At 39.4% G+C, this 23,436-nt stretch overlaps 1 protein-coding gene across 1 annotated transcript in view; it reads left to right on the plus strand.

Annotated features, from left to right (window-relative positions):
* LOC114657213 (cilia- and flagella-associated protein 20-like) overlaps positions 1-20,136 on the plus strand; it is an 85,905-nt gene extending 65,769 nt beyond the window's left edge. Inside the window, exon 5 of the mRNA XM_028808951.2 lies at positions 20,081-20,136. Within this exon, the coding sequence (XP_028664784.1) occupies positions 20,081-20,102 (22 nt within the window). The 3' untranslated portion in view covers positions 20,103-20,136. The remainder of the gene's footprint in view (positions 1-20,080) is intronic.
* The last annotated feature ends 3,300 nt before the right edge of the window (positions 20,137-23,436 follow it).

Below are 23,436 nucleotides of genomic sequence, written 5' to 3' on the forward strand. Positions count from 1 at the left end.
CAGTTTAAGCAAAAGAAGATTAAGACGTGACATAATTGAAGTGTTATTTTAAAATGAGTTCATCAACGTCATGAGTACACAGTTGTAAACTTGTTAAGGGTAAATTTCGCACAAACATTAGGAAGTTTTTCTTTACACAGAGGACCATAGACACTTGGAATAAGCTACCAAGCAGCGTGGTAGACAGTAAGATTTTCAAAACTAAACTTGATGCTTTTTTAGAAGAACAAGGGGGCTCTGCCCCAGGCCGGCGCTACTCGCTAGTGTGGACGAAAAAGGCACACTGAAAAGCAGACAGATAATATTTCTAAATTCTCCTGTTTATTAATTTGGAGTCACAGTAAGTAGAGATTCAAAAGAGTATAACTTATTGCCGCAAAGCTCAATTGAACCCTGATCAAAAGCCAGGAGGGGTTTTTTATACTTCAGCATCTCATGATTAATAAGACAGAAAGAACATCCTTATCAAAACAGTAAAGTTAAACAATATGTCTGTTGAGCTAAGCATTATCTGTGTTTTGGAAGCTAAGCACAGGAGAGACGCCTTTGCATAAACCACATGTACTTTCTGCAGCCTTGTGACCTTGTCCCTGAAACATTCACTCTGAGAAAGGGAAAAACAAGAAACAGCTTACATTTTATTCATCTGGACACTATTTCTCCTGAACCCTGGAATAACATATTTTTGTTAGTTCATAAGCCAAAGCGTCTCTCACTGGCAAGTTACAAAATAGTTATTATAAAGATTCTAATTTACTAAACACACAAAATACATGGTGCTGAGGAGAACATTCTTCTTCTACACTAGCCATTTCACTGCTCCGCTGCTCGCATATGTTATTTTCATGAGAATTGTTACATATACATAATAGACCTAAATATTTTACATTACAGTGAGTAATTATTCATAGTAAAATGTAATAAATTGAAAGAAAATTTTGTTTCATGTTGCGTTAGAAGTATTCGTTGTGTTATACGTTTTTGTTCTGTTTGGCTTTAAAATGAACACGCAAATACTTTTTAACTTACACTTTTATTATAAAACTTCAGTAAAACAGTATTTGGAATTAACTTTTTGTCACTATCGTATTGAATTTTGATTCTGTGTTTGGAGTTACATCGTGACAATGCAACGTATAACTGCCTGTGAGTGAATATCGTTTCTTTCTCTCTAATAAATAAACCGACTTTTTTGAATGTTTGTCCCTGTGATTTATTAATTGTCATAGCAAAAGCTATTCTAACGGGAAACTGTAAACGTTTTAATACGAATGGCATATCAAGATCTCCTTGGGTGTCTAATGTTATCCACGGAAGATGTATTACATTACCTTTCTTGTCGCCTGTTAAAATTTTACATGTCAGAAATTGTTCAACCAATTTTGAATACAACTAATCTTTTCCTATTGCATAGCCCATCACTCATACATAAATTACACAATAACATTACCTTACGTCCTTCTTTCAACAGTAATTTGGCCGGTGGAAGACCAGATGGTGTTAAACGTTTATAGAGATTCTACGGAATATTGTAATTTAATGTTTTCATCTTTTGCAATATCACCACCAACTGTTTCAGCATAGTCTATTGATACACATTTAACCAATTTGCCGTGTAACCGATCGACAATTTTCGCATTAATTCATCTGAGTTGATCATTTCTCGCGGCTAGGATTGCCTGTGTACTCATTTCTTCTGTTGATAACCCTTCAATAAGATTTGGACATAATAAGTATTCTTTTATTGGGAACTTAAAGTGATGAAAATGTGAAAATTTATAAGAGCTGAGAGCACAGGAACTGTGTCTGACAAAAGCATTCACACAAATGAAAGGTGAGAGGATCGTGGGCGCGGACTGTTAACCTGAAATGGTTGAGAGGAGTGCGGGACTTGAAAAAAATCTCTTGGCAAAAGTCTTGTCTCGTCTCAAGATTTTCTTTTATAACTAGTCATTTAGCCCGTTACAATAACGGGCGCTAGAACAGTAGTGCATAAACATTAGTAGGAACAGTCTATATTAAATGGCAAGGGACTTTGACCTCATTCTTTTTGTTGGTCGTATTTTTCTTTCTTTCAGCCTTTCTTTTGTTGATGTTTACTTGCTGAGCTGACCATTCTTCGTGGGCTGTCGCCGTGTATTGTGTGTCTTTAATTTTCTGTGACAGTAAAACTGTCTTGTACGGCTCTATTCAATAAGGGCGCGCACAAAAAGGCGAGCTTCAAAAGGGTGACCTTAATTGAGCGCGGCGAATAATGGCGTTCGTAGATAATTTAGTTCAAATGGCTCTGAAATATGTGAAGAGCAACAATGGTGCAGATCTTTATTTACGCGCGCCTTTATTCGCTGCGCCCAATTGAGGTCGCCCTTTTGAGGCTCGCCTTTTTGTGCGCGCCCTTATTGAAGAATACCGTCTTGTACGTCCGCTGGCTTGTACGTCCGCTGGCTTGTACGTCCGTAATATACCTTTAATTTTCTCTGGCGGTAATACAGGCGTGCGTGTCGGTAATATGCCTTTAATCTCCTCTGACAGTAATACTGGCTTGTATGTGGCTGTAATATGCGTCACTGTATTGTGTACCTTTAATTTTGTATATTTAGTTAGTACAGCTTATGTCACCCAGTTATTTTTCTTAGTTTCTTGTAATTCTCTTCCACTTAATGTGTCTTTAGAGCCCTCTGTTGCTAAACTACTACATGTTCTTGCAATTAATTTATATGTCCATAATACTAAATTTACCTGTAAAGCATTCCTTAACACTTTCACATTCAGTTTATAAAATCAGAAGGTATTATGCTTTACCATTGGCATAAACCAGCCCTGAACAGAGCATTTGTCAATTGCACTCACACTTGGTAGTATCTAACATTGTTTTTATTTCTTTTTCATGTTTTTCCTTTTTTTTAACCATGTTTAATAAAACTTTTCCTTGATTTCTACAGTGCCATCCATAATGTATGAGGCAATGACATATTTTTTTATTTACCCCACTAATCCACAGTTTAAAATCACAAAGCAAACCATTTAGACGTGATTAAAGTGCACATTGCAAATTTTATTTAATTTGCATACATTTCGATAACACCATGTAGAAAATACAACACTTTTTATACCTAGTCCCCCATTTCAGGACACCATAATGTTAAGAACAATTGGCATCATGGGTGTTTGTGATTACTCAGGTGCATTTCATTGCTTCATTAGTGCAGGCATAAGATACTTAGGCTTGCTTCTACCTATAGATTACCTCTGGAGTCTGTAGTTGCCATTGATCAACATGATTACAAAAGCTGTGCCAATGAAAGTCAAATAAGTCATTATAAGGCTGAAAAAGAAGAATAAAACCATTACAGACATCAGTAAAACCTTGGGATTAACTAAGTCAACTGTCTGGAATATTATTAAGAAGAAAAAACACACTGGTGGGCTCAGTAATCACCAAAGGACTGGTAGGCCAGGGAAGACCTCCACTGCTGATAAGAACAACAACATTTATTTATATAGCACATTTTCATACAAATGATGTAGCTCAAAGTGCTTTACAAGATGAAGAAAAAAAGAAAGAAAACTATATAAAAATAAAATTAGGCAATACTAAATAACAAAGAATAAAGTAAGGTCTGATGGCAAGGGAGGACTGGAAAAAACAAACAAAAAAAAACTCCAGAGTGCTGGAGAAAAAACTAAATCTGCAAGGGTTCCAAGGCCATGCAGGAGTTCCAAGGCCAAACCTAAGAATCTACTATGGTAAGAAAAAAGTCCCAAAAGCTTGTCCGACAGATCAGAAACAGTCTTTCAGTGCCAGCTGTATATATGTCAGAGACTACTATTTGCAGAAGTCTTCATGAACAGAAATACAGAGGCCTCACTGCAAGATACAAACCACTAGTTAGCCACAAATCCAGGATGGCCAGATTACAGTTTGTATAAAAGGTACTTAAAAGAGCCTGAAGAATTCTGGAAAAAAGATTATGTGTACTGATGAGCCAAAATTGAACCTGTATCAGAGTGATGGCAACAGGAAAGTGTGGAGACAAAAATGAACTGCCCAAGATCCTAGCATACTACCTCATCTGTTAAACATGGTGATGGGTGTATTATGGCTTGTACAAGTATGACTGCCACAGGTATTGGCACATATTAATGATGTAAGTGCTCATGCCAGTTTCACAATTAATTCTAAGGTGTATAGAAACATATGCTCAATTCTCTAGTAAATGCATCCAAATTTACTGGACAGGGCTTCAAAGCTAAAAAATTGGAAAATTCTTGAATGGCCAAACCAGTTACCCGATTTAAATCCAATTGACTATGCCTTCCATATGCTGAAGAGGAAATTTAAGGGGTCAAGCCCCGAAACAAGTAGGAACTGAAGATGGCTACATTAAAAGCTTGGCAGATCATCACCAGAGTAGTTATTCAGAACCTGGTGATGTCTAGGAATCGCAAACTTAAAGCAGTCATTGCATACAATAAATATGTAACAAAGTATTGAATATTACTGCTTTAATATATCTGCCATTGCTATGCACCAAACATTATGGTACCCTGAAATTTGAGGACCATGTATAAAAAGTGTTGTCATTTCTACATGGTGTGGCCAAAATGTATGCAAATACCTTTAAATTAAAGTCTGCAATGTGCACTTTAATTATCTCTGAATTGTTTGATCTGTAATTTTATACTGTGAAGCAGAAGTGTAAATCAAGGAAAAATGTGTCTTTGTCCCAAACGTTAGGGAGAGCACCAAATCTATTTTTTTCACTTATTTGAGGTCAACTGGTTAAGCTTAAACACTATATTATTTACATTCTCTTTAATTTCATTAATTTGTTAAAAATCTAGATAAAATATATACTGTCACAAGAACGACCATGAGACATCAAGGTTTGGGGCAGCCACCCATTTAATCGATTACGGCTGCAAAATTGGTCAAAAATGGTAGACATGTTCATTCAACCGAGTCCAAAACAGAACTGACTTCTTCAGACAGTATGGCGGCTTTTAAAGGCCAGCTAAGGAAGTGACGTCATCAGCCCCGGAACCGGAAGGAACGTCATTGGCTACCCCAGAGCCGGGCGGGATTTCCCTAGAATGGTCTGCAACAGATTGAGAGGGAAAATTAGTACACTCCGCCACCCCCAGGCCTGGCATGGAATTACCTGTATTTAAGCCCTTTGGCTGTCTCCTAAACACACGTGTGTGACAGGGCCCCCCCCTTAGCCCAGACCCATCGGGTCGGGCGTCCTTTACTGAGAGGTCGTGAACGCGGGAGAGAGCATCGGCATTGGCGTGTAGAGAACCCTTCCGATGAATGAGCGAAAACTTATAATGTTGCAGGTCAAGGAACCACCTTGTGACTTGTGGGTTAGACTCCTTGTGCAGGGCCATCCACTGTAAAGGGGCATGGTCCGTGACTAGTGTAAACTCCTGACCCAAGAGGTAGTACCTCAACTGTGTGATTGCCCACTTAATCGCAAGAGCCTCCCTCTCCACTGCCGCATATCTGGTCTCCCGATCCAACAGTTTCCGGCTTAGGAACATGATGGGGTGCTCAGCACCATCGACACTTGGCTCAACACTGCCCCGAGGCCTGTGTCCGAAGCGTCCGTCTGGAGGATAAAAGGCCGTGAAAAGTCAGGTGCCTTTAAAACGGGTGCCGACGTCAGGGCCCTTTTCAAGTTACTGAAGGCTGCCTCCGTCATCTCAGTCCATACCACAATGTTAGGAGCCCTCTTCTTTGTTAAATTAGTCAAGGGCACGGCTCTCTCCGAAAAACGTGGTACAAACCGGCGGTAGTACCCCGCCAATCCGAGAAATGCCTGGACTTGCCGCTTGGTTTGCGGACGGGGCCATGTCAAAATGGCTTCTATTTTGGAGCACTGTGGCTTCACTGTACCACGACCCACTAGGTAGCCCAAATACTTGGCTTCCTCCAATCCAAAGAAACACTTCTTTGGGTTGATGCGAAGACCGGCTTCCCCCAGCGTCCGCAATACGGCTCCGACGTGCTGTAGGTGTTCCTTCCAGGTGCTAGAATAGATGACGACGTCATCCAGGTAGGCAGCACTACACGTGTTATGGGGACGGAGCACTTTGTCCACCAGACGCTGGAAAGTTGCAGGAGCCCCATGTAACCCGAATGGAAGGACACGATACTGCCAGTGCCCACTAGGGGTGCTAAACTCGGTTTTACCCTTCGCGGAGTCCGTTAAAGGAACCTGCCAGTACCCTTTGGTCATGTCAGGTGTGGTCAGGTATTCTGCCTGTCCGGATAAGCATCAAATTATGAGACCTGATTAAGCCGACGGAAGTCATTGCAAAACCTGCAACTTCCGTCAGGCTTAAGAACCAAGACAATTGGGCTGGACCAGGGACTATGACTCTCCTCTATGACTCCTAGATCTAGCATGCGCTTGATTTCCAGTTCCACTTCCGCTTTCTTTGCCTCGGGAAGACGATACGGGCGTTCTCGGACTATGACCCCGGGTTCAGTCACAATATCATGGGCAACCAGAGAGGTCCTTCCTGGGATTTCATCAACCACCTCCAGGACGGACGAGATAACTGTCTCTAGCTCTCGCCTCTTTCGGTTATTCAAATTAGACCCGAAGTTAGGGGTGTTACTTTGAGCAAAGAAGGAGCGGGGCTAGCCGGAGGTGGGATCAGGGTCCCTTTCCTTCCACGGTTTCAGCAGGTTCACGTGATATATCCGCTCGCTCGGTCGACGATTGGGTTGTTTCACCAAATAGTCGACGAGTCCCTTTCGCTCCTTAACTTCATACGGCCCTTGCCAGTGGGCAAGTAGTTTAGAGTGGGAGGTGGGAACCAATACCATGACTCAGTCCCCCGGCTGGAACTCCCGGAGGGTCGTGCCCCGGTCATAATAGTGGGCCTGTGCTGCTTGCGCCTCTTGCATGTGACTTTTTAATATGGGTCGAATTTTCTCAAATCTATCGCGTAACTGCGCGATATATTCCAAAATATTAGTTGAGGGAAGGGCCTCTCCTTCCCAACCTTCCTTTAAAATGTCCAATATGCCCCGGGGTTGTCGTCCATATAATAATTCAAAGGGGGAGAACCCCGTTGAGGCTTGAGGGACTTCCCGATAGGCAAAGAGTATGAGGGGGAGGAGCTGATCCCAATTCCTCCCATCCCCGCTGACCACCTTGCGAAGCATCTGCTTGAAAGTTTGATTAAATCTCTCTACTAAACCGTCGGTTTGAGGATGATACACCGCGGTTCTCAAGTGCTTTATTTTGAGTAATTTGGCCGTTTCCTTGAACGTTTCCGAGGTAAACGGCGTCCCTTGGTCCGTAAGGACTTCTTTAGGGACCCCAACTTGTGCAAAGACCTCCATCAGTACCCGTGCGATTGCTTTAGAATTAGCTGAGCACAACGGAACAGCTTCTGGATATCGGGTCGCATAATCTACGAGGACAAGTATATATTTATGTCCTCGAGCCGAGGGTTCCAGGGGTCCTACTATATCGACCCCTATTCTTTCGAAGGGAACATCAATTAAGGGAAGGGGAACAAGAGGAGCACGGTCCCTCCTAGGAATTTGCCGCAGCTGACATTCCGGGCACGAAACACAGAAGCAGCAAACCTCCTCGTTAATTCCCGGCCAATAGAAGCGGAGCTTAATGCGCTCTAGAGTTTTTTCGGTGCCCAAGTGGCCTCCTAGGAGATGGGCGTGCGCTAACTCACAAACTTGTCGCCGGAAAGTTCGTGGAATCAGCAACAACTTCCGCACCCCCCCCTCGTGTTCACTGACCCGATATAAAAAGTCATTTTCTAACACAAAGTGGGGTCCTTGTGGCATGGGCTGACTAGTGCGTTGGCCGTTGACGAGGACTACTACATTCTTAGCAAATTTAAGGGAATCGTCATTCCACTGTTCCCTTTTAAATGATGCCGGTGTTTGTCTGAATTGAAAGCTCAGATCTGAGAGAGGGTCTGGGCTGACCTCAAGGGGCGGAGAAACCTCCCGCTCTGGTGAGGAGCGGACTGATGATGTATTAGTCTGCAACGTACCAGGAAGCTCTCCATCCTCCTCGTGATCACCCATATCTCTCTCCACCGGCTGTGTACACGGTGTGGAGACAACCTGAGAGGGTGGATTCCCATCTGTTACTAGGCCCAATTTCGAATAAGGCGAGATCAGTACTGCACCACTTTTATTGTCAGACCAGTCCCACCCGAGAATCACCGCACACGGAGGATTTGGAAGTACCGCAACAACAAGTTCTTTGAGTATTCCTCCGTGGCAGATGAAACACCAGGCGGATTCATAGGCGCGGACATCTCTGTGTACACAGGTAATGCTGATCTTTGTTTTTAACCATTGTCACGGTAGTACATAACGGCAATCGACCATAGAAAGGTTGCTGCCGGAGTCAAATAGGGCCTCTACCTTGTAGCCGTTTACAATGACCTCTCCCTTATGAGCCAAAGCCAGGGGGTTTGAAAGTGCACACAATCCCACCCCCTCTCTCCATTCACATTCCGCCTTGCCCCCGAGCGAGGATCGCGCCTGCGGGATCGGGGACTCCGGTGCAAACTCTGGTTTATGTCGGGAGGGCAGTTTAAGAGGGACGTAATCTCTACGGCGTTCACTTAAGGACCGTTCAGCCCTCTCAGATTGCGAGACTGCCCTGGTTGTTTCAATGAGCTCTATGAGCTCGTTTACATTTGAAAATTCTCCCCAGGCCCGGCTGGGTGAAATGCTCTGGCAGGCCATTTATAAACAGCAAACATGCCACTTTCTTTACTATTTGATAGGTGGAGCAATCAGCGGGCCTTAACCAGCCTGCCACCTCTTCCCAGAGAACGTCCAGTTGGTCTCTGGTAGCCCGTTCAGGGTCTAACCTCCAGGTTTGTATTCTCTTCACCTGCTGGCCCGGGGAAAGTCCACTTTCCTGTGGGACCTTAGCCCCAGTGGGAAGGACAGTGCTCTCCTTTGAGAGAGCATAATAAATCCCCATCGTTTCCCCCATAGTGACCAGCCCACGACTGTGTGTCCCCTCGACACGCTCCCTATTCAATTTGGGTGCCCCAGAGATAGCCAAAGGGAGCGGAGTCTGCACCGGTTCTTTCCGAAACCCGAGACGCACTCCCCACCCGAAAGCTCGGCCCAGGTACTCTCCCACCTGGACATGATTCAGGTCTGGTCCCGTTCTCTTCAGGGCTTTCTCCATCCTGCCGACTACGCCACTGTCACAAGAACGACCATGAGACATCAAGAAGGTTTGGGGCAGCCACCCATTTAATCGATTACGGCTGCCAAATTGGTCAAAAATGGTAGACATGTTCATTCAACCGAGTCCAAAACAGAACTGACTTCTTCAGACAGTATGGCGGCTTTTAAAGGCCAGCTAAGGAAGTGACGTCATCAGCCCCGGAACCGGAAGGAACGTCATTGGCTACCCCAGAGCCGGGCGGGATTTCCCTAGAATGGTCTGCAACAGATTGAGAGGGAAAATTAGTACACTCCGCCACTCCCAGGCCTGGCATGGAATTATCTGTATTTAAGCCCTTTGGCTGTCTCCTAAACACACGTGTGTGACAATACTTAGTGATATACATCCATCCATCCAATATCCAACCCACTATATCTTAACTACAGGGCGCAAGGCAGGGAAAACAAACCCAGGGCAGGGCACCAGCCCACCACAGCAGTGATATACAGTAATAAGGAAAAACAACTCCTCAGAGTAAATCACAAATTAGAACTGTATAATGAAGTTTATTACTTAGCTTATTCATACACAGTATGCAAAAATAAGCAGTGTATTTTTAACAACTGTTTAGTTTGAATGATGACTATGATGATTACTGCTGTAGTTTTAGGTTCATTTAAATGGAAAGAAAATAGTTAAAGACATGGTATATGTACTGTTGCCAATGGAAGTGCGGCTTTGTTGAACAATGTTGATTAGTTTGGCTGTGAGTGCTGCCTGCCATGTTAGCAAAGAAATGTCTGCTTAAAATGACTGCCATTTCAGTGGTATAGGGCAGAAATAATTTATACAATGTTATGCTGATGTTTGCACACACCCCAAAAGGTGTCAGGCAGTATGATAAGCAAATTGTTTCCTTCCTTTTATTTGTTGTGTGTTCATCAGAGCCATGTGTGTTTCTATTGGAATACATTTATGTAAAATTTATTACTACACATGAACTGAAAAAAATATGAAGTCATATCAAACACATAATTAAACATTTATTGAGAGAAATCAAAATGTAAATCTAAATATTTTTCCATTGACTTTGTCTATATTGTGACAGTCCTGTGCATTTGAGTGTTAATTATTTAAAATTAACAGTAAGAACTTTATTTTGATAAGGTGTGTCATGTAAGCAGTTATAGTTCACCTCACCACATTATAGTATTATTTATGTCAATGTCCTGGTAAAATTTACTGGTAATATTTGCATTAATGCCTTTGACTCAGGGGTTGCAGAAACCATATCTTGAATTTGCATTCTGAAAACTCATTCCAGGATTCCAGGAAAAAAACTCTAATGAGGCCTAGAAACATAAAGTAATTCTGGCCCTGAAACATACAGTTAGGTCCATAAATATTTGGACAGGGACAACTTTTTTCTAATTTTGGTTCTGTACATTACCACAATGAATTTTAAATGAAACAACTCAGATGCAGTTGAAGTGCAGACTTCAGCTTTAATTCAGTGGGGTGAACAAAGCGATTGCATAAAAATGTAAGGCAACTAAAGCATTTTTTTAACATACAGTAATCCCTTCATTTCAGAGGCTCAAAAGTAATTGGACAATTGACTCAAAGGCTATTTCATGGGCAGGTGTGGGCAAGTCCGTCATTATGTCATTATCAATTAAGCAGATAAAAGGCCTGGAGTTGATTTGAGGTGTTGTGCTTGCATGTGGAAGATTTTGCTGTGAACAGACAACATGCGGTCAAAGGAGTTCTCCATGCAGGTGAAAGAAGCCATCTTTAAGCTGCAAAAACAGAAAAAACCCATCCAAGAAATTGCTACAATATTACGAGTGGCAAAAGCTACAGTTTGGTACATCCTGTGAAAGAAAGCAAGCACTGGTGAACTCAGCAACGCAAAAAGACCTGGACGTCCACGGAAGACAACAGTGGTGGATGATCACAGAATCATTTTCATGGTGAAGAGAAACTCCTTCACAACAGCCAAACAAGTGAACAACACTCTCCAGGGGGTAGGCGTATTGATATCCAAGTCTACCATAAAGAGAAGGCTGCATTTAAGTAAATATAGAGGGTGTACTGCAAGGTGCAAGCCACTCATAAGACTCAAGAATAGAAAGGCTAGATTGGACTTTGCTAAAAAACATCTAAAAAAGCCAGCACAGTTCTGGAAAAACATTCTTTGGACAGATGAAACCAAGATCAACCTCTACCAGAATGATGACAAGAAAAAGTATGGAGAAGGCGTGGAACAGCTCATTATCCAAAGCATACTACATCATCTGTAAAACACGGTGGAGGCAGTGTGATGGCTTGGACATGCATGGCTGCCAGTGGCACTGGAACACTAGTGTTTATTGATGATGCGACATTGGACAGAAGCAGCCGAATGAATTCTGAGGTGTTCAGAGACATGCTGTCAGCTCCAATCCAGCTAAATGCAGTCAAATTGATTGGGCGGTGTTTCATGATACAGATGGACAATGACCCAAAACATACAGCCAAAGCAACCCAGGAGTTTATTAAAGCAAAGAAGTGGAAAATTATTGAATGGCCAAGTCAGTCACCTGGGACCTCATGTATAACGCCATGCGTAGAACTCACACTATAACATGGCGTAAGCACAAAAGTGAGAATGTGCGTACGCACAGAATAATCCAGGTGCAGGAATCTGTACGTACGTAAACTTTCACGTTCTTCCACTACATAAATCCCGATCAGCGTGAAAAGTAACGTACGTGCACGTGCCTTCTGTCCCGCCCCAACTCCTCCCAGAATTATGCCTCTTTGAATATGCAAATCGACATAAATAGTCTTCTGAGAAAAGACAATGGGAAAAGCACGGGGGAAAATATAAGAATTTCAGCAAATACCAAGTGGAGGCAAAGGAAAAACGTACTATTTGTTGGTTTAAACAGTGGTATAATCAACAAAAGGAAGATGATCGAGTGACAGAGTGTTGGAGAAACTCGAAAGCTCAAGTTCACAAAGTCGCACAGTGCCCGAAATAAAAAAGAAATCACATATCAAAGTCGCAGTGAAAAAGCAAGTCATAGCCCACTGTCTGAGTGTCATATGAAAGCTTATTAGGGTACAGACAAAAAAATAGGCACACAGTGGGAAAAAAGCACGAAATGTCAACTTTAATCTGGAAATTTCCACTTTAATCACGTAGTTTATTTTGCCATTAAAGTAGAATATTATAAACTTCATCTTAAAATCGTTTAATTTACTAGTTTCTCAAATCCAATTGTAACTAAAGTAGGACCTTAAATGCTTTGTTCTGTATTTGATCTTCTTTGTGCTCTGTGTGTGAATCACTACCTGCTTCTTAAACGGGCTTTCTTTTTCTCCGACAGGACACATAATCCATTACATTCATGATATTACAGCTCTCTGAATAATTAAAATACTGAGATGTATACGTGATATCTTTTTCATGATGATAGGAATGAAAGCATGTTATTAAAAATGGGAACACGGTGGAGCAATGCTTGTTCATATCTCACGCAAGAGGCTTGCTGCGCCATGCGCGACCTTCAATGACATAATTTATCACAGCAGTACTGTCTCTTTCAAACTTACTAACCTCCAATTCCTGTCCTTACTTTTCTTTCTCCAAATACCCAATCGCCACACAATTAGCTATGTAATAGACGTGAAGCCATTTGTAAGCTTAGAACGCCGATTCTTCAAAACTTTTAAGGAACATTGAAATATCTTCGTAGTACATGTTTAATTATTCTATCCGTCTATCTTTCCAGTGTCGCGTCAGCGCAAGAATACAACGCAATGCAGGAACAATCCATGAACTAGCTAGCGCTGCGGCACCGTGTCCTCACATGTTTAATTATTAAAAATACAGATTATTTAAATGAAGTTAAAGTTTTATCTGTATAATATAATCAACATATTTTGCTGCATTTCATCTTAAAAATTAATACTGTCATCATATGTAAATATGCGCTTTATAAAGTGGTGCAGGTTGTGCAATATTATAATTGTAGTGCAAGTTTACAGTGAGGTAATTGTACTTATAAGTAAACAGTTCTACAAGGAGCACTTGATGGACTGATTGAGTGCGTTTAGAGTTCTTGGGATGAAACTTTTTCTAAACCGCAAAGTCAGTACTGGGAAGTCTCTAAAGTGTTTTGCCGTGGCTGAGTCAGCGTCTGCTTCATGCTGTATACCGATAATTCTCTTTCCGATCAGCTGCTGCTGTGATTCCCCACTCAGATACAGTGATATAAATACTCCGAGTGGTGCTGTGAGAGTAATATGGAAAAGATGATCTGCTGTGGCAACCCTTAACGGGAGCAGCTGAAAGAAGAAGAAGATGCAGTGAGAGTTACAATGCTAAAGCAGTTATGGTATTTGGAATACTATGGCTATTCCCTGGACCATTATATTGCTGCTGGTTAATTACAATCAGATGCATTACACTAATAAACAATATGCAGTTAGTTTCAGTGTATTTATAAAGCCGCGTCAGGAATGTGGAGCTAAGAAAGAAAGGGTGACCACACAGGAACAGTAGCACTACTTTGACGCTGGGTCCCGCCAGTCTGCAAAACCCAGCGGAGAAATTGCGTACGCCAAGGTATGAGGTACCATGGAAATGTGCGTGGCTTTACGCCAAGTTTAGGTTTTATACATCGCGATTTGAGCGTGGAAACGTTCGTACGCAACATTTCTGTGCGTACGCACCGTTTATACATGATGCCCCTGATCTTAACCCAATTGAGCATGCATTTCACTTGTTGAAGACTAAACTTCAGACAGGAAGGCCCACAAACAAACAGCAACTGAAAGCCGCTGCAGTAAAGGCCTGGCAGAGCATTAAAAAGGAGGAAACCCAGCATCTGGTGATGTCCATGAGTTCAAGACTTCAGGCTGTCATTGCCAGCAAAGGGTTTTCAATCAAGTATTAGAAATGAACATTTATTTCCAGTTATTTAATTTGTCCATTTACTTTTGAGCCCCTGAAATGAAGGGATTGTGTTAAAAAATAGTTGCCTCACATTTTTATGCAATCGTTTTGTTCACCCCACTGAATTAAAGCTGAAAGTCTGCACTTCAACTGCATCTGAGTTGTTTCATTTAAAATTCATTATGGTAATGTACAGAACCAAAATTAGAAAAATATTGTCCCTGTCCAAATATTTATGGACCTAACTGTATGTATTCTGGCTTCCATTCTACATACACATAAAAACAAATCTAAGTTTATGTATTCTTTGCTTAATCTTTTAAATTAACTTTTCATCCCTCAGTCCCCTTGATATATAATTAATAGTCCTTCTGCACTAGCTCTTGTCATCTTTCAGGAAAAAACTACTACAGCAGGAATTGATTTATTACCTGGTGCACCATTAACACAAGAGAATGGTCAGTGTTTTGCTTGTTCCAGAATGCAAAGGAATGGATTCCTATTATATTAAATAGAATTTAGCTACTGTTTTTAATTGCCAGTCCTCCAGTTTTTGTGGGTGCAGGGTTTTTATTTTTTACCATACTAGAATTCAGAATATCCTACTATTATGGTCAATGTACTGCTAGAGTGGCAGTGGCAGTTAAAAAAACAAAAAACAAAAACAGAGTCATGAATTGGAGAACTTGATGAAAAGAAAAGTTGCAGAGGTCAATGCCAGAAATATCAAATGAACCAGAAAGACACACGAAGTGTGAAAAAATTGTATTGTTATTTTTCAGGACTGGTAGCCATACTGATGCTAGTAATGTAGCTCTGTTGCCACCATGTGACAGCTGCATCATGTAATGCAATGCTGCCTCAAATCCACCACCCTGGCATCAACACTTGAACCTGGTCACTGCCTGTATGGAGTCTACACATTCTCCATGTCCTCATATTTTTTTTTTCCCAGGCACCCAAGTTTCCTCCCACATCCAACAGATGATTGTCAATAAACTGGTTTGGGTGAATGAGAGACGCGTGCGATGGACTGGTACCTTGTCAATGGCTGCTTCCTACATTGTGCCCAATGCAGCTGCAATAGACTCCAGTTCTCCGTCACCTAATATTCTGTATTAAATTTTTTGAAAGAAGCTAAATATTAGGTGGAAAAACTACAGTCAGATGAGATGGTAATACTCTTCTGGTTCCCAGTTCTATGTGTGGGATCACATTAGATGACTGATCTACAAACTGTCTCGGTTATTCATTCAAGTGGACACCAATCACAGTGCAATCATATCTTAAATTACACTTTTGAGAGTCTGCCTTTTATTACACATTTTTCAGAAACAGCTGCTTTTCCTGACACTTACAAAAGAGTTAGCTTAGTTGCTGCCAGGTAAAAAGAGGACATGTTATGGCTATCTCTCAGCTGATGGACACATGGTCACAAGTCTGTGTGTGTCTCTCTGCTGCCACTTTTAAAACTGAAATGAACACCTTCCAATGGATATCCAAGATAGTTAGACATTAGTACCAGCATCCAAGATTTTTGATTAGTGAAAAAAATTCAATGCTAGTTAGAATAAAATATATTCAAGTATTCTGGACTTGCATGACTTCTGGCTTAAAGTTTTGGTTAATATTTTGGCCCTTGGGTGTTTTTGGCTTTGACTAAAGTTTTGGTTAATATTTTGGCCTTTGGGTGTTTTTGGCTTTGACCTTCACTAGTATTAACTTTCACTTCTCCTTGTCTCATAATCTGTTTCCCATGTTTTCCTTACTGCCGGTCCATCCTGGAAGTACATCTGGATTCTTGAAGACTGGGTTCTTATGTTCAGCACCTTGTACTATGGAAGGACTGTACATCAGTATATTGGCCCTTAGTGCCATGGGGATATCCATGTTCTTTGACTATTATATAATTTCCATCAGCGCTATTAATGGAATCTGGATAAATGCATTCAGGGCCTTGGGGACTTTAGGATAGTACTGTATTAGATCTCTATTTGAGTCATGTTTCTTCCTTTTGGAATGTTTTTTTGTATAAAATTAATGACTATTTTGATATTTTATTTATTTTAATGTTGTTCTGGTGATGTCATAGAGTTGCTATTTTTTTGATGTACTTTTTGTATTTTGATTTGTGTGGAACCATCATATTGTTCACAGCAAAGACCCCAGGTCCTAGTTATGTAGTACTGAATGTTTATCAACTGTGATTTTGTTGCACCTCTGCAATAAAGATGGCAGGTCATATAACCTAGAATTCAAACTTTATTAAAATAAGGGAAACATTAAAAAAAAAACTAACAAAGAATTGCAAAGAAAATAATTTAGCGTTTTGAAGTTGTTTTTGGCAGCACGGTGGCTCAGTAGGTAGCGCTGCTGCCTCACAGTTGGGAGACCTGGGGACCTGGGTTCGCTTCCCGGGTCCTCCCTGCGTGGAGTTTGCATGTTCTCCCCGTGTCTGCGTGGGTTTCCTCCGGGCGCTCCGGTTTCCTCCCACAGTCCAAAGACATGCAGGTTAGGTGGATTGGCGATTCTAAATTGGCCCTAATGTATGCTTGGTGTGTGGGTGTGTTTGTGTGTGTCCTGCGGTGGGTTGGCACCCTGCCCTGGATTGGTTCCTGCCTTGTGCCCTGTGTTGGCTGGGATTGGCTCCAGCAGACCCCCGTGACCCTGTGTTTGGATTCAGCGGGTTGGAAGATGGATGGAAGCTGGTTTTAGTATAGTTTTTATTTTGGATTAATATTGGCTGACAAGTTTCATTTTCTGTCATTATGTGTATCAGTCATTGCCTTATCTAATTTTTTTTTTGTGATTAAATGAATGAATTAATTACCTTACTAATAAACTAGATTCAGCTTTGTCACTCAAAATTTACTCAACTCAGTAACCAACATAACATATTTTGGCTGCTGTATAGTAGGCCTTTTGAGGTAAAGCAGTCTGTCAGGTGTGATGCCAAGATATACAGACTAAGAAAACTCCAGACATTATACTTTTACTTCCCTCAGTGTCTTTCACTTGGAAAGTGAGAATGCATTTAGTAATGTGATTCATATGTAGTAAGATGCCAGTCCTTGAAGAATTCTGCTACAGAATGTCTGAAATTAAACTTTCCTCCATCTCAGTGGAGGGGAAAACTTGCTGGCTACAACATAAATCTTTGGCATAAATCAATGCTTAATCTGTTTGTTGCTGGGAGGTCATTTCTGTACAGATTGAAACATATTAATGATAATACTGTGCTTTGTGGAACAGTGGGAATGATTATTGGTAGTGCCTCAATCTGTAATTTAACAGAGCATTTTTAGATTTATTAAGCGGTGCTTTAATCACCTTCAGGAGATGGCTGAACACCAGGTTAGGTGGGACAACCAAATTCAGCTGGATATGTAGACTTCATACTTAACCCAAATAGTGACAGAAGCTCTAGCATTTGTGTCTCAATCTTATGATTTTTTTTGTTTTTGTTGTCTAGTTTGCCTAATAGCATCAAGGGGCACTGCAACATCTGGGTCTCCAAATCCTGTATAAATTCTAGGTATTGAGGTTCTTACAGATATAGAATTTCAATGTCTACTGAATGTACTGGAATAACTACTTCATGAATTCTGTGGAATACAGTTATTAATTACCATACCATATCATTTTCTGAGCCTGCTAAATCCTGAGCAGGACCATATGAAGCCAAAGCAATCTCAGCAAGCACAGGACATAAGACAGGTACAATCCCTTGATAGGGCTGACAGTCCATTGTAGGGCAAACAGACTCACACACAGGCACACACCACAGACACATGCTCACTAGGGCCAATTTAGTAATGTCACTTCACCTAATCTGCATGTCCTTGGACTGTGAGAGGAAGCTGGAGCACCTGGAAGAAACCCACACACACAAGAAGAACATACAAACCCCAGTCAGGGAGGACCGAGGATTCAAACCCTTGTCTCCTTACCGTGAGGCAGAAGCACTAGCACTGCACCATTGTGCCATCTCAATTAATAATTACTCACCACTGTGCCATCTCAATTAATAATTACTTAACTAGTAATTGTAAATGTGTATAGTACTAAAACTATATAGGATAAAATAAACTCAAATGTCTTTATAGGCTGCGGTGGGTTGGCACCCTGCCCGGGATTGGTTCCTGCCTTGTGCCCTGTGTTGGCTGGGATTGGCTCCAGCAGACCCCCGTGACCCTGTGTTTGGATTCAGTGGGTTGGAAAATGGATGGATGGATGTCTTTATAGGCAATAAGAAACTCATGAATTAATTTCATCTTTAAAATACTTTGAGGTATATTGCAAAATGATTATTATGTTTATTACACAATAACACAAAATCTGACTAAATTTTTTCTACACCAACTTCATTTAGAAAACAGTACATGGTTATTTATTTTTGATAATAATTTTATGTGTGCTGTAAAACATTCATCTATTCAGCAATTACCTAACCCATTTTTTTTTAATTCATTGTCATGGGATGTTTATGCTTATCTTGGCAGCAGTAGGCACAAGGACTATAAAAACTGACAAATTAATTACTTTTCTTTCGAGTGTAAAGAAAAGAACTGAGGCCTATACTAAATGTTTAACTTTGCTTTGAATAGAGACTTAATTAAATGTTCCTGTCATTTCATACCATATGTTAATTCTGAAAGGAGAAATGAGAAAGAGCACAGCATATATTTTTACAACTAGGGGGCTTTGCCCCCTGCTTGCTTCACTTGCCCACCCTCTTACCCCCAAAGGGGCATGCTACGCACAAGCCAATTTGCGTCTCTGCCACTTGTGTTGTGTTGGGGGCTGAATGCACACTAAGGAGATGCGGTTGGATCAGCTGCTGTCGAGCTGCGTGTTCTGCTTGTTGCGTTGCGCATCATTCATTTAAAAGCCTGTACAGCATCTGTCCTTTTGTCTCAGTGCCTTGTCTCACAGGATGTTAAAGTGTCTCTCATGTATCGTTTCCTTCCAAGCCTTCCAAGATTTTTTTTTTTATAATTGAGAGATTATTCTTGTTATGCAGCTCTGCCCTGTCACTGCTAATGTAATTTTCTCATCTGTTGACTGAGGAATAAATGAATGATTAATCACAGTATAGCATAGCAACATTTTATTTGTAGTCAATTCTTTAAAAATAATTCCCCTCATAGACAGTTTTCATTCTTACAGTGTACATAGTCTTTGTATGCTTTGGGTCAGTTTCTTGAATGCCTTTCACTGGTGTGAAGAGTGTGTGAGATTCTCATTGTTCTTCTCAAAATGAGCGATGCTTAGGAATGTGCATGAGAATCAGTGTAAATTCTTACTAGCTAGGGAGCTGATGAGAATGAGAAGCTTTTGAGTGGATGAAAGGCACAGAACTGTTTAAAATATATTTACAAAGTAAGTAATACTAAATGATATGTTTAAAACATTATGACATTTACTTTCTAACATTCTGCAAAATGGAAAGGACTGCAGTGCACCCTGTCCCATTCTTTTTACTATTTTATGGGTGATATATAACATTCTTCCATTTCCATTTTTTAAACACAATTATACAATTTCTGAGTTGTGGCGGGTTAGAGTTTATCTCAGTGGCATTCTTTTCCTCATTATAATAGAGTTTACTCTACTTAATGACATTTTCAATCAACAATCTTCTATTGTTTACTTAAATTATTAATTTTATAAATTCATATTCGTAATAATAACATTTAAGCACTTGTATTGCTGAAAATATGTTTTCTGAAATATTTTGAAACAGTTTAGTAGAATTCATACACATTTTTTCAATGAATGAAATTATTTATTAAGTGCTGATTATAATTTAAGCATATTTTCTTTTTTGATGTTACTGTATTTATTGTGATTTAGAAGGATTATTAAATTATTATTTTAATTGTATTGGAGTCTCTCTTTAGGTGATAGAAATTTAAATCTAATAATATGCATTTCAAATTCTCTCCTGCAGAGAATTACCTCCTGGATCTTAAAACCAACTTGAACACATCTAATATTAAGAAGGGGAAAATGAAGTATTTTCTTTATTGGTTCAAACTGTTTTTTATGTTGCAATAATATTTGCAAGTAAAGCTTCATCTTATAAGTCCCTGAAAAAATCCTGAAATAGGACATAAGTTTCATAAGATTTGTATTCACTTTTAATGTGAACATATTTATAATAATAATAAATATCTGTAATTCCATAATTTTTATTGAAGAAGAGTTTTACAGTGTGATATTTCCAATCTAATGTAATCCAATTCTTTTGTACATTTCCACACTCAGAAAGAAAAAAAAATTAATACAGTGCTTTCTTATATGTGTTATTTTCTCACTAAATTCGTCCATGAGACTGAAGCACTAGAATACCCAGGAACTAGTGTAATATCTCCTCCAAATAATGAAAAGAAAAACTAGAAAAGAAGACGCTCCTCTTCCTCTCATTCATTGGTCAAGAGTTCAGTATTCAAAAGCTTGTTACTGTATGAAAGTATTTCTTCTGTGTGAACTACTCTGACTTTCCAGACGTATCTATTTAACAATATTTTAGCAAAAATGTATGTCACTTGTTACATGTTGTGAGCATACACATTTCACAGACATTTTTATATTGTTTGTTGTGTTCCAGTGGTGGTCTTCATAGAGGCCTATTCTATCAGATGTTAGAATTAAGATTTAGAATTAATACTTAAGAATTAAGTATGTAGCATATTAAAAAAATAATTTTTGGGTGAGGCATTCCTTTAAATATTTTTTGACATGTTATGCAGCATCTAACTGCTGGATTTCATTCTAAGCAAGCTCTTTCCACTTTAAAGTGTAATTATTTTTTACTGTAGCTCTGTACTGTGATACAAAACATGTAAGAGATGTCAGCAAGCAATAAATGACAAAGGAATTAAGTATGGGTTCTTTTATTATGAAGATGAATGAAGTAAGAAAGAGTTTCTTAGAAAGAAACGTGTTTCACTATAACTCAAAATTGGAATATTGAAGATATATGCATACCATGTAAGTTGGTTTTAAAAACTGCCAAAATATATTAAAAAATCCACAGCAAGAAATTGCTGAAGCCATGGTTATCTAGTAGAAGAAGAAACTGAAGCAATGCATAAAAAATAAGTGTAAAGGTGGAAAATGAAGAGAAAGAAAGCTATATATCTATGTACACTGTATTTTTGAGAAACTGAAAAGTGTTAAAGAAATAGAATATAAGGATGACACTAAGTTGTAGCCCAGAGGGTTCAGTATTGCAATAACAATGAAATGTGCCTATCCAAAATTCAAAGCGGAAATAAAATTATAAACTATTAAATTGAGTATAATAAATAGTAATATTTTAAGTCTACCTTTAAATATATCTAGTGATTTAATTAATCTTTCAAAGGCTTTATAGAAAAGCATTTCACAAAAGTGGAAACCAGAACAGTTCTGTTATCTGTAGTACAATTGCAATACAAATCATCAAAGTACAACCTTCAAGTGAAGAAAGTTGACTGGAGGAAACACACATGTGTAATAACAGAATAATGATGTGCAGCAGTGTCATGTAATTCCTCTGTCAAAAATAAAATATATAGTTGAAGCATAATTGAATTGAATTAAACCCCTATATAATAACTGTTAAAGTCACAACTCTTTCAGCAGATACCTATATCCCCTTCCCTTCACCCAATGTTGACTCAGAAGCTCATACAATACAGAATATTCTTATAACTTTGGAAAATGATCTTCCAAATAATCTTCAAGAAGACAAAGCACTAAGAGTTTTGTTTTTAAAAACAAACTTAAAACATACCTGTTTGCTTAAATTTGTGAATAATCTGTTTTTTTATGATTTTACTGCAATGCTCAATGTATTTCTTTAAATATTTTGTTGTGATTTACACCTTTTACTTGGGCTACAAGGGTACATTATAAATTACATGTATTATTGTTATTATTATTATTATTATTATTATGTGAGGTAAGTCAAGTCTGAATATTTCATCAGCTGTTCTTTGCTGAAGGCAAAGTAATATTTTAATTAGATTACAGTCACAACAGCTAATCAATTTAGTCACTAATGGTTGGTAATTAAAATAATAACTGATTAATTTTGTTATTGATTAGTTGTCTTGTTAAGCATATCCAATTAATTGATCAAGAGTAACATTAGTCACATTTTAAGATATTGTAGAGACAGGGAGCCTCATGTATAACGCAATATGTAGAATTTACACCAAAATATGGTGTATGGACTAAACTAGAAATGTGCATATGCACAAAAAACTCAGATGCATGTAACTGTTCATAAGCAAAGATCTACACAATTTCCCTTTATAAATCTCAATTAACATGACTTTTAACGTACATACATGAGCCTATTTGAATATGCAAATAAATAAAAATAGCCCTTTCCATTCAGTATTTTGTTAAAAGACAATGACAAAAGCATGTGTAAAAAAAGAAGAGCTTCAGCAAATGTGTAATGGAGGTCCTGTTCAGTGAAGTGGAGGCATGGAAAAACATACTATTTGGTGGCTTAAGCAGTGGTATAAGCAACAAAAGGAAATTGATGGAATGTCACAGCATGGCAGAGGCACTCAAAATTTCAAGTTCAGAAAGTCGTACAGTGGCCGAAATAAAAAAGAAGTGGTCAGATATCAAAATCAACATGAAAAGGAAAAAAAAAGTCACAGCCCACCATCTTGAGTGTCATAAGGACACATAGGAGAAAAAAAGGCACACAGTGAAGAAAAAAAGATCTTTGTTGATGTTAAAGTTGGTATGTTGACTGTACACTCAAAATTTCCACTTTAATCTTATAGTTTATTTTCGCATTAAAGCAGAATGTCATAAACTTTGTCATAGAACTGATATGAGTTTCTCAAACCCTATCATAACTAAAGTAGCATGTTAAATGCTTTGTATTATACTGTAAGATTTCCTCGACAGGCGGACACAGGCAGTGATCACCACGCACAATACATTACATTTATTATATTACAGCTTTCTGAACATTTTACAATAGTAAGGTGTATACTTGATATCATTTTAATGATGAAATGCATTAAAGCATATATTAAACATGTGTGGGGCGTGATAAGGTGGTGTACGGACCCAAGATTGTTCCTGCCAGATTCTCTGGGCTTGGTAAAATATCAAAGGTACCTCTGATATGGAAACTGTGCCGAGTCTGTGGTAGCTTTCATATGTCTGCTTAATTTACTGTTTGACTTGCAATGCCCTTCCGTATTGTTCACCACCCTGTTGCCCTTCAACCATTGCCTTCACTCTGTACTACTCCTACTCCATCCTAATCACCTCCATGATGGTAAGGTC

This window comes from Erpetoichthys calabaricus, chromosome 9 (genome assembly GCF_900747795.2).
Source record: "Erpetoichthys calabaricus chromosome 9, fErpCal1.3, whole genome shotgun sequence".
Taxonomy (NCBI): Eukaryota; Metazoa; Chordata; class Cladistia; order Polypteriformes; family Polypteridae; genus Erpetoichthys; species Erpetoichthys calabaricus.